The sequence below is a fragment of the Callorhinus ursinus genome, unplaced genomic scaffold (assembly GCF_003265705.2).
Source record: "Callorhinus ursinus isolate GAN/ISIS: 27379988/994484 unplaced genomic scaffold, GSC_fseal_2.0 scaffold3, whole genome shotgun sequence".
NCBI classification, from domain to species: domain Eukaryota; kingdom Metazoa; phylum Chordata; class Mammalia; order Carnivora; family Otariidae; genus Callorhinus; species Callorhinus ursinus.
Genome location: NW_027397065.1, coordinates 81798938 through 81814684, shown reverse-complemented (window position 1 = coordinate 81814684; position 15747 = coordinate 81798938). Strand labels below are relative to the sequence as shown.

The window sequence follows — 15747 nt, the reverse complement described above, 5'->3', positions numbered from 1 at the left end:
CTTAAAAATTTCTTTTACTTCATTGATACTGTAAAAAGAATTGATTCATGTGTATTTTGGATCATCTGGATGACCCACTTAAGCCTGCAGAACTTCATTATGGTGAGCATACACAAAAGTAGTGAAACTATCACAGCAAACATCCACATACCTGTCATCCGGCTTCAGTGATGACCAGATTTTGCCAATCTTGTTTTTCTCTGAGTTTCTCCCCGGAATAAAAAAATCGCAAGCTTCCTATCATTTCTCTTACAGATACTAAGCGTGTAGGGTGACCCCTCCACGGTCGAGCGCAGCCACTTCATCACCTAGATTTGCTTTTGTATTTATAATTCCAGGTGATAAGAAATGTCACTTTGCTTGCCCTGCGTTAATGACAAGAGAAGTGGGATTAACACGTAAATGATACGTTTCTCAAGGGATTAATGGGGGAAATTTCACTGTGGTCCAAACGGAGAGAAGTGGCAACAGAACCCATGGGTCTACCCTGGCCACCCAGGAGCTGCTTTGTCCCACTGTGCGCTTCGTGGCGGGAACATTGTTTTGTTAGAGCCGAGCAGTAGGGCCAAGAAAATTGTCAGCAAAATAATGGTGTGTGAATTTTTTTTTTTTTTTGACTTGTGGCTTTCCTTGCACTTAAGTCTGATTATTTGTTGCCATAGTTCGAGAGTGGTATAAGTCATCCTGGGGGTCATGAGACTTCCTTTCCTGCCCATTTCTCCTGGCAGTTTCTGTGCGGTGAAGTTGGCCTTTGCTGCCCCCCGCCCCGCCCCTCCCCCCCCAGTGGACAGTCACAGGGCCCCATGTTGCCAGATGTGGAGAAGCGTACGCCATCCGGAAAGCATGGGCAGCAGACTCAGACCATCTGTTCCTTTTACCAGTTTTCTCATCTACGAAATGTGATAGTAATGTGTACTTCTTGGGATCATTGTGAGTGTGGAGTAAGATTACTTATGTACATGCCTAGTGCAGTGCCTGATACACAGTAGCTCCCTCAGAAAAAGTACGATAATTTCCATCTTTCCTACTTCCCCTCTTTTATTTTTCCCTCTGACATGTGCTCTAGAGTCCGGATATCTTGTTTTTCTTCTGCATGGCCTCTAGTCTGTCTTTGTGCCTCTTAAAATGTGGCCCTCGGAGGTAATCATAAGTGTGATCTGAGCAGTGGTGAGTAGTTTGAGTATTATTACTTGGGTCGCCTTCCCTTTCATTCCTCCCTCCTTAAAAAAAAAAAAAAAAAAGGAAAAGCAATTGGAGTAATAGAGTGACTTTCATAAAATTAATTTTCAAGGAAACTTTCCATTAACTTTGTGTAAGAGAAGCAAGTCACAGTAGAACTTCTTGCTGGTCTAACTGGGATTCCCACACAGTGATGAAAATAACATCAGTCTTAGTACATCTCTAGGTGTTTATTGCTCTTATTGTTTGAATTACACTTATACTAATTATGTTTTAGAGCATTTTGCCTTCTTTAGAATGATTTATGGTAGCTACACGGATAAACTGTCTTTTGTCACCAGCAAAATAATGTGAGACTTCAATTAATTTGTTCATGAACATTCGTATTAAAAGATACTTTCTTCATCTAGAAACTAAAGAGCGTTTCTCTTTTTCAGAGACCAGCATTGAGAAGGGACCTTAATTTTATCTAACATTTCTTTGTCTCACAGATAAAATGAGGTTCTTAGATGAAGCTGCCAGAATACCTGGTGGATGGTCACACGTCCCAGTGAGCAGTGTCTTCCGGGGGGAGGAGTGGCATGCATGCCTTCTCCTGGAGACAGCTGCCCACGTCCTTTAGCTGCTCCTGAATAGAACTGGGTTTGCCAATCTCTGCAAGCCACTGCTTTCTTAACGAGGACTGGCTTTTAACTGGAAAAAGAGCCGGATTGAAAGGATGTGCCCTCCCAGCCCAGTTCACCTGCGATTTTCATTATTTAGAAGTCCCTGGGTGGTCAGTTCAATTGTGGAGGAAGGTGGATAGTGAGTCCTTTTGTAAACTCTGCAAGCTCAGGTACCTTCTGGTTGTGGTATTATCTAGCGTGTTCCTGTTGTTGAGCCTGGAGCTATTCAGTATGCCTTTCCAGCCCCTTTCGAGGGGAGGGGGCTGTGCTGTGTTCTGTACACAGCCTGCGGCGCTCTCTGAGGAGAGACCCTGGCTGCCCGAGTGATCTGGTGAAGGCTGATGCCTGAAGTCCGTCTAGTAGAGCTCCCACTGAGGCCATCAGGGGCCTGGCGTACGGTCTTCTGCCTCTGGTGTGTGGCAGCAGAGGGGGCATCCGGAGGAGAATGTCTCTGCTGGGGCGGGCTCCCTTTGCTCTGGCTGGTCTTGCCAGCCTGCCCACCCCATCAGGACCCAAAGAGGCCCAGAATGCTTCATTTCAGTGACTTGGGAGATTTGAGGAGACATTTCTGGAAGCCCTGTTTGCTTCTAGGATCTGTGAAGGAGGTCCATGCTGTGCTGTTCCCTGGTTTGTGGCCCAGGACCCACTGGAGACATGGAGAAGCGCTATCATGAGGGGTGTCTGAGCCAAGTGTTAACTCGTTTGGAGTTCATATTCCTATAGAAGTTGCAGACAGGAGTCCATCAAACCATTGCTGGCAGTTTCCACCTTTGAGTGAGAAGCTGGGCCGCTGTCAGCCTATGTCCTCGAGACGGCTTTCCCACCATGTGTCCAGGACCTGTGCTGTTGCCTGCTCAGGTTCTTGCCCCACAGACTTGTTTTTTGGAATTTTTTTTGTGCCATGTCTCTTACATGGCTGTAGCTGTGACAGGAACTTTATACATCTGTGAAATTTAGAGCGACAGTTACTGTGATGGCATGCATCAAGTTAAGGAAAAGAAGGGCATTCCTGTGGGGATGGGGAGGGGAAGGGTAAAGGAGTGAGCTTATGCAAGAGAGCATGAAATTGGTTTTAACTTTGACTTAATTTATTTTGGCTTTTTAACATCACTTAATGATAGCAATTAGTTTTCTGAGTTTTTAATTTATAAACTATATGAATTTATAACTATAAATAGTTTTTAGTTTCTCAGGTGATTACCTGAGGCAGAAAAATGTCCAATGTCTTTCCTCTAGGCCCAGTAATTCACGCTGGGTGAAACCTAAAGTTGTCATTATGCCCTTGGGGTCTTAGGTGTGTTTCCAAATACCTTCCCACAAGTCATTATCTGGCTCACGTCTGGCAGGGATCGGCAGCCTGCATGGACTCTGTGAGTCCACCACGAAACAGGATTCCAGTTGTTCCTGAAGTGTAAGGCTGTGCCAAAGCCTTCCTCAGTGCTTCCCCGTGAACACCGCAGTTCTAACCAAGTGCGACTAAGTATTGTAACCTGTGTTCAAGGACACTTTGACTCTTGATTTCCTTTATTGCAGAAGTGCATTTCATATGTTTCCCATGTACTCAGGGGTTGAGATTTAGTAAAACTCATCATTTTTATTGCTTTATCAGGGTCATTGTTAAGAGAAGCTGGCTTTTTTGTTTAAATTTACCAGAATGTGGAGGGGCAGAACACAAAGGCTGTGGCACTTCCTTGGCCAGTGCTGAGGACCAGCCTCCTTACCACCATGGCCTTTGCGTCACTAGTACAACCGGGGGCAACGGACAAATAAGTCTCAGTATTACTGCGAAAATCCCTTTACCCCAAAGACCCTGCCAGAAGGGCGCCAAGGACCCCCTAGGGATCAGCGAACCATACTTGGGGAGCCTCTGAGATAGCTCAAGGGCCTGAACCAGTTAAAGGGGACGCAATGGGACACTGAAAAGCTCCCACCCTCACCAGTGCGCAGGTACAGGTGGTTTCAGCACCTGGGATCCTGGCAGGCTCCTGGGACTGCTGTTCATTGGTCTGTCACCCTCCCCACCTGGGCTCTGTGCACATGGTTAGGGGTCTGTCCCCATTAGCGCTCACCAAGGACCTTTGCTTATATAATAGCTCCTAGACAATGTATGTGATCATTTAGTGCACAAAAGATGAGAAATCCCCTGCCCTTCCCCCATCCCACCCACCCCCACCTGACAGCCCCACAGACATCAGGATGAAGGATGCAGAGTCAGCCTCACCTAGTGGGACTCTGGACCAGAGAAAGAGTTGCATGGTTTAAACCTGTTTTTTTCTTTTTCTCTAGTGAAGAGGTCTGCAAGCGAGGATTCACAGTGATCGTGGACATGCGTGGGTCCAAATGGGACTCCATTAAGCCTCTGCTGAAGATATTGCAAGAGTCCTTTCCCTGCTGCATTCATGTTGCACTGATAATCAAGCCAGACAACTTTTGGCAGAAACAGAGGACTAATTTTGGCAGTTCTAAATTTGAATTTGAGGTAACTTCCATGTGTAGCCAGACCAGTTAAACCAATAGGCATGGTTTATTAAAACTTGACTTTTTCCTCATCATTTTAGATAATAGATTTTTAAAACCACATATTAAATGGGAACTGCACATCTTATATACAGATGGCATGTAAAATTAGTTATTGCATAAAACAACAAAATTCGGTTCATTAATCACATTACCCTACTGGATTATTTCACCCAAGGGCGATTTAAGTTTTAGTTCTCTTGGTTTTTGGTGGTGGGGCTGCTGAGGTATAAGGCGTGTACCATAGAAAGAGGTTCCCTCTTACTTCTCTTGATAAAACAGCTTCACCTTTGAGTCCAGGTGGCTTTATGCGGCCTCAGATTCATCATTGCCTTAGCCTTGGGAATAAGGGAATGTTAGGGAGAGATACCCAACTTCACGTGTCCAGAAGAAACTTGAGTTTTCACCTTGTCCTTGATGATGGAGGGAATGATCCGTTCTGTATTTCATGCATCAGTTCTCTCATTTATGAAAAGGGAGGTACTCCTTTAAAAACTATGCAGAGTTCTGAATTCAACGGCGCATAAGGTCGCCGACTCTCAGACGGTGTGTGAGACAAGCCTCAACCTGCTAACTTCTTTTCCTTTCCACTGTCACCTCTCCTTCAGCTGCCAAGGCTTTGCCCGGGCTTTGATGCAGTTAGTGTAAGGAGATGATTATGGGAAGAAAGTATTCCGGCCAGCTTGAAACTTGATTCATGCCGTAATATTCTGTAATAGAATGTTTTCTTATAAGATCTCATAATTTTTGGTTGAGTAGCTTGTGCTGCTTCTAGCAAGTTTGCCCAAACAGTAGGTTTCAGTGAATGTATTCATGTGTGTTAAGGTAAACAACAACAGTAGTATTAAGCACATCGCACAAAATTAATTCTTAAGTTTTATGTTCCATGTTAACTTTTCAAAGTGTTTTCACATGTGCATTACCTGCATTTTTAAATCTCTTGTTGTGATTTTCAATCTGAAGTCTGAATTTAGTTTGAATTTGAATTTGAAACTGCATTCAAGAGATTTAGGTAAAAGATGAAACCAGTAAGCCTTTCTCTTCACACAGCTGAGAAGTGATTTTGGATGACAGTTTATTGGGTCTTACTATTTTCTTGATGCCAGGTTTAAAGTGTGTTCCTTTTAATTCTACATGTTCTAAGCAGAAACAATGGTTTAGCAATATAATGCACACAAATGTTTTCTAGTCCAATTTTGATATCTTCCTCTGGGCCTTTAAAGTTATCTATATCAGCTTTTCTATTGAACTTACTGTCTCTACATTGTTACCAGCCTCTCTCTGTTAAGTGATTAGTTCCATGGATGTTATTAAAAGTCTGGACAGGTGAGACAGGAATGAACCTACAGTCACATTGCAAACAAAAGTGCAAGACTAGGAGCAGCCCTCTTTCTAGCTCTGTTGCTTTTTGCAGGTTCTCCTGCCAGCCAGCGTGGAGCTGATACAGTCCTAGGTTTCTCTAAGGCTGGAAGTGACAGAGGTGGGGCTAAACCAGCCTTTCTCTGTTTTATTTTTTGGTTCTTAGGCTACAAATCTTTGTCCTTTAACTTTGTTTTTGCATTTAATGACCCCTCTCCCACCCCCCATGTTTTCCTTGAGGCACAATATTGGTAGTAACCCTGCAGCACATGGTATATATAGGTAGTGTGAGGTTAAGATTTTTCTTAGATTGTAAAAGACTAAAACGTGGTCGCTGTTAGATTGGAATGTAGTGCAAATTGAAATGTCCCCTTCTACTACTCAGAATTGCGACCGATTGTTGAAATGAATGAAACATTCCCTCTGTGTTTAGCTTTATGGCAAGAGCTTCTGCCCCCCTGGCTGGCTAACCTTTTATATTTTAGAAAGTTTCAAAAAGTCATTCATATCCTGTCATCTACCTGGTGAGAGGTGGAGTTAGGACCAGATGAGCCTTGATCGTGGTCTGGTTGGAGCTTGTTTATCACTGAATAAGTAGCTCACAAATATGTGTCCTCAGAGGGAGGTGGCCCTTCACAGGGTTTTGGAAGCCCATGAGCAAGACATGCGCTTGACTGCCGAGAGCAGGAGGCCTCTACAGAGTTTTCTGTCGGGAGTGAGATGGTAGAGTGGTGCGGATGAGAAAGAATGCATTGAGGAAAGTAAAGTTTCTAAATCATCTGCTCTGTATTGCGATTTAAGACATTTCCTGGTTACCATGCCTAAGATAGCATCTCATTTCTTTAGCTCTCATGAGATACACGTCCTGTAATTTTAGGTATTCTACTAGCGTGTTGTTCTAATGGACTTCTCTTTCACTGACTATACCGGTAATGTTTCTTTCATCTGCATTTGTTTTTATGGGGCCAGAACAAGGTATGTTTCTGTAAAGAGATTACTTGCTTTATGTTTGAAAATCTGTAAGTATTGCACATTGCATTATGATAAGACCACAGAAAATTGGTTCATCTTCTCATACCTGATTTTTTTTCCCCTTAAGACAAATATGGTCTCTTTAGAAGGCCTTACCAAAGTAGTTGATCCTTCTCAGCTAACTCCCGAGTTTGATGGCTGCTTGGAATACAACCACGAAGAATGGATTGAAATCAGAGTTGCTTTTGAAGACTACATTAGCAATGCAACCCACATGCTCTCTCGGCTGGAGGAACTTCAGGACATCCTAGCCAAGAAAGAATTGCCTCAGGATTTAGAGGGGGCTCGGAACATGATCGAGGAGCATTCCCAGCTGAAGAAGAAAGTGATTAAGGCCCCCATAGAAGACTTGGATTTGGAGGGACAGAAGCTGCTCCAGAGGATTCAGAGCAGTGACAGCTTTCCCAAAAAGAACTCCGGCTCAGGCAATGCGGACCTGCAGGGCCTCCTTCCCAAGGTGTCCGCCATGTTGGACAGGCTGCACTCCACACGGCAGCACCTGCACCAGATGTGGCATGTACGAAAATTGAAACTGGACCAGTGCTTTCAGCTGAGGCTGTTCGAGCAGGACGCTGAGAAGGTAAAGGAGCAGGGGGAGGGCTTCCTGGACCGTTGGGTCCCAGCAGTCAAGGGGCTGCGTTGGTCGGGAGAGAGGGCCGAGGATGCATCAAGCACGCTTAGGGTTCACTGCGGCCATCTGCCCCCAGTCTGCCTTCCAGCTTTCCTCATGGTGCAGGCCCGGGCTTTTTCAGGAGCTATGAGTTCTTCATTACTGACGGTTCGGTCTAGCATGCCTATAGGATAGATGAGAAGGATATCTTGAGTTAAAAGGGTGACAGCTTTATATAGAATTTATATTATCGAAACCAATAATTACGTAGGTAATTTTGCCCCTAGCTGCTGCTGCACTCCTATAAAGTCAGTGACAGAACACCGTTCCGATCTATTATTGACCATGCTTTTAAAATAAAAGACCAATAAGGTGTTAAAAATAAAAAGCATAGCTTCTGGGAAGTATGGGTGGTGATTACTTATGTCCTCATTTTATTCTCGTGCTGCAGACAAAACAGCTGGTCCAAGTGGATGCTCGTGTTACCAGCCAACTCTGTCTTAGCAATGCGGAAACAGGACACTTTAATTTAGAGGACTGTGTTGCAAGCCATGAACACGGGTGAATCGATCACTCTTAATTTGAGCTCATTAAATTTTTTTCACAGACAGGAAAATATTTTCTAAAGTTAAAAAAAACTACATCACAAATCTTTGATACAAAAGGACCTTTCAAACAGTGACAGTCCACTACTCTTGTTTGGCAAGCTTTTAATCTGTCAGTGTACTTACGTTTAAAAGAAGTGCCTTGTCAAAGACACTGGAAAAATCTTCCTTTCAATTACTAGAAAAAACAGTTGACCGTCTCTGGGATTCTGGTTCAGGTCATGATACCAGTCCAAATAATGATAGTTATTTCCTTTTGCTTTCGTGTTTTCCCTGTGAGCAACATAATTGACATCCTTTTCCAGGTAGCATCTGTATTGAACCTTGAGAGAGATGTTCATCATTAAATTTTTTCCCCAGTCTTTCCTATTTTTATGGTAAATTTTATTGTTTGCATTTGCACAGTTTTTAAAATACTGTTTGCACTAAAACATATGTGATCTTGTAGTCACCGGAATTGCTGTCAGTGATCTGTGAGCGTAGCAAAGCCCGTCCAGATACCTGAAAGACCCCAATTTCACCTAACAGGTCTTTTCACTGAAGAGCAGTGTGGCCAGTCAAGCATTCATTATAGCAGGGAGGCTGGGTTGAGAGTCAAAGATTAGTTTTAATTAGCCAGGGGGATTTGAATATCTCTCTTTGCCTCTCTGTTCCTTAATTCCTCATTGGTTGAAGGAACACATGAAATAAGACTTTCTTCTAGATCGTGCAAGTTCGGAACAGCTTACTTAGAAGTCAAGGATCTTTTGGACCCAAATGCCTGAGAGGTTGTCAGAGCATAGACACTGCCCCCGATTGGCGTGGCCCTGCTCCTGAGCCTGCGCCAGTCATCTCTCTTTCTGGGGTGATTTCAAGTTGTCTTTTTTCATTCTGGTAGATGTTTGACTGGATCACACACAACAAGGGCCTGTTTCTGAACAGCTACACTGAGATTGGGACCAGCCATCCTCATGCGATGGAGCTCCAGACACAGCACAACCACTTTGCCATGAACTGTATGGTAAGATACTGTCTGAACAGATGTATCTTGTGTGTGAGTGGATTCTAGCAGATGGGAGGGATTTACACAGATGGTGTCCCAGCCCTCTGCCAGGAGGCCATGGGGGACCTTTAGAGTTACTGGTGGTGGTAGCAGCTGACCTCCGAGCATGCGACGTTCTTGGTGTTAGCAGTACCTACAGCTTCCTTTAAGTTTTAAGCAAACAAAACTGTGAAAACAAGCAAACACATCAGTGAAACTTGAACCAATTACTTGGCCTGTTCAACATGGATGATTTTGAGGCCGGTTCCTGTGCTGTACCTCTTGGAGCCTGTAGGGGCTCTAGAAAAGCTGCTCGGTGGCCAAGTGAGTGTTCTGAGCAGAGCTGCCGTCAATTTGCTGGCTGCCCTTCATGAGGAAGAAGTAAGCCAGTCTGCCTGGTTTCTACCTCGAGGGCATACTCTAGTTCTCTTAAAACATGAGATTTCTCTCCAAGTTGAACTGACATGGACCATGGCTGGAAGACCCTGCTCTATTTGAGGTTGATGCACTTGACTCCTTTGGCCTATTGTGACCAGTGTTGGGTTGTTGTAGGACCATTAAACAAAACAATAAAAAACCACAATTCTAAATAGTACTTTTGTTACATTTTTGGAGTTAATGTAACTAAAATAAAACACTAAGTTCTACAGGATATATGTTATTTCTCTAGACAGTTAACCTTCTAGAAATTTGCTTTTCAGGGACAAGGAGTTTTGGTTTGGACTTTGAGCTAGTCTTATGAGAATTAACTACTCTTGGGCCTTATAACATTTGTTACAGAGCATTGAAGTGGTATAAAGACAGGATCTTTGTTTAAATTAATTCAGTAAGATGCCATTTAATTAAAGTTTGGACAACTGAGTGCTCCAGTTTAGGTAGTTTTAAAGATAACATCTAGTAATAAAATTTTTGTAATAGACTCTATCAGAAAAGCTTGGTATCTGTTCTAGAGTTTGAGGTAAGAGAATTTCTGGTTTAAAGTTTCAAACACAGGCATAGATGCGGAGAACCAAAATGTTACCTTTGGAGGAAGCCTCTTAGAATTTCTTCCTAAGAAAGTTTTATCCATTTTTCAAGCTATTCTGAAACTGCAGCTAATGGTGGGCAGTGTGCAGTCCATTGTATCACATACTATAAAAACAAGAAACATGAAAATGTATTTTAGAAAAATGAGAACAGAAAATATACCCCCCCCCACCAGCATTATTAGTGGGACATTTAGGATCAAGAAAATGGTTAGTATGGTGTAGAAGACAGGAGTATGGGGTGGGTTAGGAATGCAGAGGTTTCTAATCTGAGCCTGCCAGTTAGCATGGTGACTTTGGGCAGTTCGTTTAGGCTCTACGAGCCTCAGTTTCCTAGTCTGTAAAGTGGGGATTATATCTGCCTTCCATGGAGTTCCATAATTTTATTTCTTCTGCATATGTAAAACACTAAGATAGTGCTGAATGCATAGTAAGTACTTGATAAATGGTAATTATTAGCAGTCATGTTATCACCATTAAATACCTTATTAAACAAAAGTATGGGTGATGTCCTTTTTTGTTGTTGTTGTTTAAGTCTGTTTTCTGGTTCTTTACAATAAACTTCTATTACTTTTCTAAGTTAAAGTTTTGTTTTTTTTTTAAGATTTTATTTATTTGAGAGAGACCGAGATAGAGAGAGCATAAGTGGGGGTAGAGGGAGAAACAGGCTCCCCTGCCAAGCAGGGAGACCAACATGGGGCTTCATCCCGGGATCCTGGGATCATGACCTGAGCTGAAGGCAGAAGGCGGACACTCAACCGACTGAGCCACCGAGGTGCCCCTCTAAGTTAAAGTTTTAATTGGAAGAGGGGGGTAACCCTGTGCCATGGTGGGTGGCAGCCCCCGGGGGAGCTTCCAGGCCTGTCTGGCCCCTTGTCCACTACCCCTCCATGAGTACTTGGTACCCAGCTAGGACATTTCTTTATGCAGAGCAAGGGCCTGTTAACTTTCAGCCCTTTCTTGTGCTTCCTACAGTGTTTTAACCATTTTTTTGACAAAATGAAAATGCTAAATATCAATATACAGAGTTGACAGTCTCTAAAGCATGTTAAGGGATGCCAACAATTCTGCTTATTACACTATCACAGATACTTTTAAAAGCTATGATAAGGGCGCCTGGGTGGCTCAGTCGGTTAAGCATCTGCCTTCGGCTCAGGTCATGATCCCAGGGTCCCGGGATCGAGTCCCACATCGGGCTCCCTGCTCAGCGGGGAGCCTCCTCCTTCCTCTGCCCCTCACCCTGCTCGTGCTTTCTCTCTCTCTGTCTCAAATAAATAAATAAAATCTAAAAAAAAAACAACTGTAATGATAAGAACTAGAGGTAGGTACTTTTAAAAAAGGGAGTTCTATATTCTATCTTATGGGTTGTTTATTGGGCTGTGTGCCACCACGTTCCTTTATCTGTGTAGTCAGTGATGGAACGGTGGGAAAGGTCTACTCCACAGACCCTCTACGCTCAGTACAGTCTGGATGAGGATCTGAAAGTGACGCGGGACACCGTAACGGAATCTCGGTGGGAATGGGTGCCCTCAGTGGTTCCCACGGCGGAGTCGTCTGAATGGAGAGCTCTGCTCTGGATTCTAACAGAGGGCATCTGCGTATGCCCTTCCCGACACCTTTGGGGTTGATTTTCCTCTTTAATGTTACAAACACAACAAAAATTAGTAACTCTAGTCATCTGCACCTAGAGAGAGAGAACACATATGGGACGGGGAGGCATCAATTTTGACTAAAGGATGCTAGTTAGAGCATTATTGCCACAAGAGCCAGGGAGGCTGGTGTCCCACTGCCCATGGCCTTGGCTGACTGTCACAGCTTCACAGGAGCCCTGTCTCCCTGCCACTGTAGACACTGGTCATCTCTTAGTTGATTCTAGCCTTCAGATGCACCCAAAAGAGGAGCTCAGAGGCTGGAGTCTGTGGCTCTCTGATCCCGGAGTGACTCCATCTAGTTTTGATTTGGGTCAAAGTGGAGAGAAAAAATGGGTAGGGTAGGGTACAAGGAAAGAACAGACAGGTACGTTCTTCAGGGGGCTTCCTGGGTGGGCTGCGGATGAGGGGACCACGAGGAGGCTGTGCAGGGTGTGTGGCAGTGGCAGAGGGGCCCAGAGGGCCACGGCGAGGAGGGAGAGGAGGCAGGAAAAATGGAGAGAGCTCTGGACAGCTTGGGTATTTAGATTTAGCAGCACAATTGGGAGGAGCCAATGAGGTGTGTACAGTTTTGGGGGACCCATCAAGAGGAGCAGTGTTGTGATGAAGAACGACAAACCTGGGGTGTGTTGAGGCGTGTGTTCCCACAGCTGCCTCTTCTGGACTAGCAACCTCGAAGGTGCCTTGAAGGCGGAAGGGAGCATAGCATAGCGAGACCTTGTTTTGAGGGACAGATGGGTACTTTTTTTCAGCCTCACACTGTTATTTTTGCAGTAAACTGGTGGGCTTGAAGATGGGCATTTCCACAGAGTAGAAAACTTGATGGAAAGTTTGCACACGGCATTGCTCCCTTTCGTGCCTCCGTTCCTCTTCCGTGGAGAAAGTGGATCCGTCTGCAGAAGATTCTCTGTTGGCACCACACAGACAATTTGGGGTCGTGTAGACGGGAGAGCTTGTTTCCACACAGAACAGCCTGTGGTTGCTCAGTGTGTAGCGGGTAGTTCCTGGGTTCTAGTTAAAAGCTGCAGTGTTGGGTTTTCTCCGTTCTGGGTGACTGCTTCTCAGTAGGCTTGCCATCTGGACCCTTGTCAGGATTCGAAGCCAGCAAGTGAGTAAGAGTATATTTGTGTGCACCCACTTGTGTACGTGATTGCTTTGTGCCTACCAGTCTGCCTCTCAGCTAGTTGATTTGTAATTTTGCAGTTTTAAAAATAGAAATTGAAACCAATATTTAGAGTTTGTGGTAATCAGAGAGCAAATATGTACACCGTTCTATACCAGGTGATTCTGCTGTTAAAAATGGAACTTAAGTTAGTGGGGCTGTGTTTCAGAAAGTGCTGTCATCCGCGGTTCCTACAAGGAAGCCTCTTGTTTGCCTTCCCCTGACAAGCCCTCTTTCTCTCCCCCTTTTGCAGAACGTGTATGTAAATATAAACCGCATAATGTCGGTGGCAAATCGCTTGGTAGAGTCTGGCCACTACGCCTCTCAGCAGATTAAGCAGATTGCGAATCAGCTGGAGCAGGAGTGGAAGGCATTTGCGGCAGCCCTGGATGAGCGGAGTACCTTGCTGGACATGTCCTCCATTTTCCACCAGAAGGCTGAAAAGGTCAGTGCCTGGCACCCAAAGCCCACGAGGTGGTGACTGGAGCAGGTCCTCCCCCAGTACCCTCCCAACCTGCAGCCAGATCCCTGGAGGACTTGTGTGTGACACCTACAGTGCTTAAGAACATGAGCTCTGAAGTCAGGCAGCTGTGCGCTAAAACCCCAGTTGTCTGACCCTGTGCCGTGCGATCCTCAGCAAGTTACTTCGCCTCTCTGTTCCTTGGTTTTCTCATCTGTAAAGTGGAAATAAAAGTATCTACTTGAGAGGAGTGTTTTCTCATGTAAATGAGATAATGTGTATTAGGTGGCCTGGTATACAGTAGGTACTAATCAGTGGTAGCCACTGTTCTTTCTCCCTCTTCTCCCTTCTCCCCACTCTCCTTCCCCTTCCCCCTCAGTACTGTCACTTTAGTATTCTGATAGGATGCTTTGGCAGCAAGTAATAATGCCTGAGTATTAGGTTTAAATATCAGTGCTTTGCTTTTCTCACAAAACAAGAAGTTGCAAAGTATGGGAGTTCTAGCCATACAGCGATGTCAGGCCTGGGGTCTGCTCCTCTTGGGTTGCCTTGGCCTTCCTGACATGGCCACAGAGATGGTGCCACAGCCCCTGCGACTCAAGCACGGTGTCCACTGTAGCCGGGATGGTGGTGCCTGTCACTTTTTTCAGGGAAGCATTATTTTCAGAAGGTCCCTCCATCCCCCACACACCTCGCCTCCGTTCCCCTTGACCAGGAGTGGGGTGCAGGCCCATGCCATAGCTCCCCAGGACGGTGGGAAAAGGTGAATGTGGCTTTTTAGCCTCCACAGCAGTAGGCCGGCTCTGCCAGCAAAGCCTAGGGTTGAAAAGTGGCTTTTGGTAGGCAGCTTGCAGTGTCTTTCACGTTCATGAAATTATTTGCATGGATTCAGACTTCACATTGGCTTCATTTGCCAATGTGCTGGTCAAAATACTTGAAGAGGTAACATATAATGTGTGCCCATGACACTCCCCACACCTCTACAGTCCTCCGGTGAGCTTGCTTAAGCAAACACTCTAAAGTTGCACAAGGGAAGTGCTTTGCTCATGACTCAGACTTTAGTAGTGGAAAGTGCTAGGCAGGGAAATACCTTTTCAAGTTGTGGAGAAACAACATAGGAACTTTTAGCTGCTTGGGAGACATATGGGGAAGAAGCAAGTGGTTGCCTTAAGGGAGAAATATTGATAGGGAAAATTTTTTGGTGTTGAGGGCGAGACTACATTCATAGGGATCTGTGTTGATGCTGCTAAGAAGGAAATAGTACCTCTCTGTAATCTAGAAACAGTCCCTATTGAGGAGTGGAGTCAGTAAAGGTAAGGTAAAGGTCCCAGCTTGCCCAGGGTTTTGGCAAGACAGTGAGAATGTTGCCTAAGACCCTAATTAGCAGTGATCTCGACTCTAGAAACCTTTCAAGTGTGAAGCAAGAGAGGAAACTAAAGGGAATAAAGAGAAAAAAGTCTTAGTAGCCTCACGTGAAAGCTGTGAATAGGGACTTCCAGGTTTTAATAGTAAGATTTTTCACCTTCCTAAACTTACCCCTTTAATTGGTTTTATGATAAAGAATAAACAAAAGCCCCCACACAAAAACAGGTTTTTTAAAAAAGTAACAGGAACCCCCTCCAGCAGAGAATAGCATCATGCTCACCCCTGCTACCTCTTGTCCTGAGTAGTGGTATATTGTTCACTGGACATCATCATGGGTGTGAGGATGAGCTGTCTGGTCCCTACATATTGGTCATCTGGAATGGTAACATACTATGGGGTGTAGCAACCCCTGGAAGTACAAGTGTGTGAATTGGTACTGGGCTGTCAGAAAGTTCCATGAAGACGATATGAATAAATGTGAGACAGGACAAGCTACGTGGGTGAATGGCAGAGAGTCTGAAGCATAGTAACACACCGGGAAAATCTCTTTCATAAACATGGTAGGATTCAGAATTGCAAATAAATCCCGAAGTTAATTGCTATTCTGACCTGCTTGAAGATAATCTAGAAATGTGGGTGCGATGGGGCATTTTCAAACATTCAGCATCAAAAGAGCCTGGGGTGTTTTTGTTTGGATAAGATGAATGACTGTAATTTATGGATTTGAAGGAAACTAAACTAGATGAATACATTATTGAACACAATTTTGTGGGACCCTTCATAAACTGTAAAAGTGCTTGAGGTCTCTGTGTGTATCGAGTAGCCAGAGAAGAAGCCAGATGTGAGCATAGGGACAGAGGGGCCTGGTGAAGAAAGGGCCCAGCATCTCTGGTGGACCTCGATCGAGGTCTGCCCAAGCAACTAAAATGTGCAGATGGGACATTAGAAAGTGTTCAGAGTGTCTTTAGTCTCAGGTGAAAACGTGTCGGGAATCTTCTGCTTCACTGAACAAAAGTAAGATCCTTGAAATTCTGATGCATGAAGGAAGATCACATCTACTCAGTACTTTTCCTCTTCCCAGGAGAGAAATAGCTCAAC

At 44.6% G+C, this 15747-nt stretch overlaps 1 protein-coding gene across 6 annotated transcripts in view; it reads left to right on the top strand.

Moving 5' to 3' along the window:
- Positions 1 to 15747, top strand: part of TRIO (trio Rho guanine nucleotide exchange factor) — a 337626-nt gene that overhangs the window by 127066 nt on the left and 194813 nt on the right. For all 6 annotated transcript variants that reach the window (XM_025867461.2, XM_073891080.1, XM_073891081.1 and 3 more), the window contains exons 4-7: positions 4131 to 4323; positions 6820 to 7332; positions 8845 to 8967; positions 13078 to 13269. In XM_025867461.2, coding sequence (XP_025723246.2) covers positions 4131 to 4323; positions 6820 to 7332; positions 8845 to 8967; positions 13078 to 13269 — 1021 coding nt within the window. The remainder of the gene's footprint in view (positions 1 to 4130; positions 4324 to 6819; positions 7333 to 8844; positions 8968 to 13077; positions 13270 to 15747) is intronic.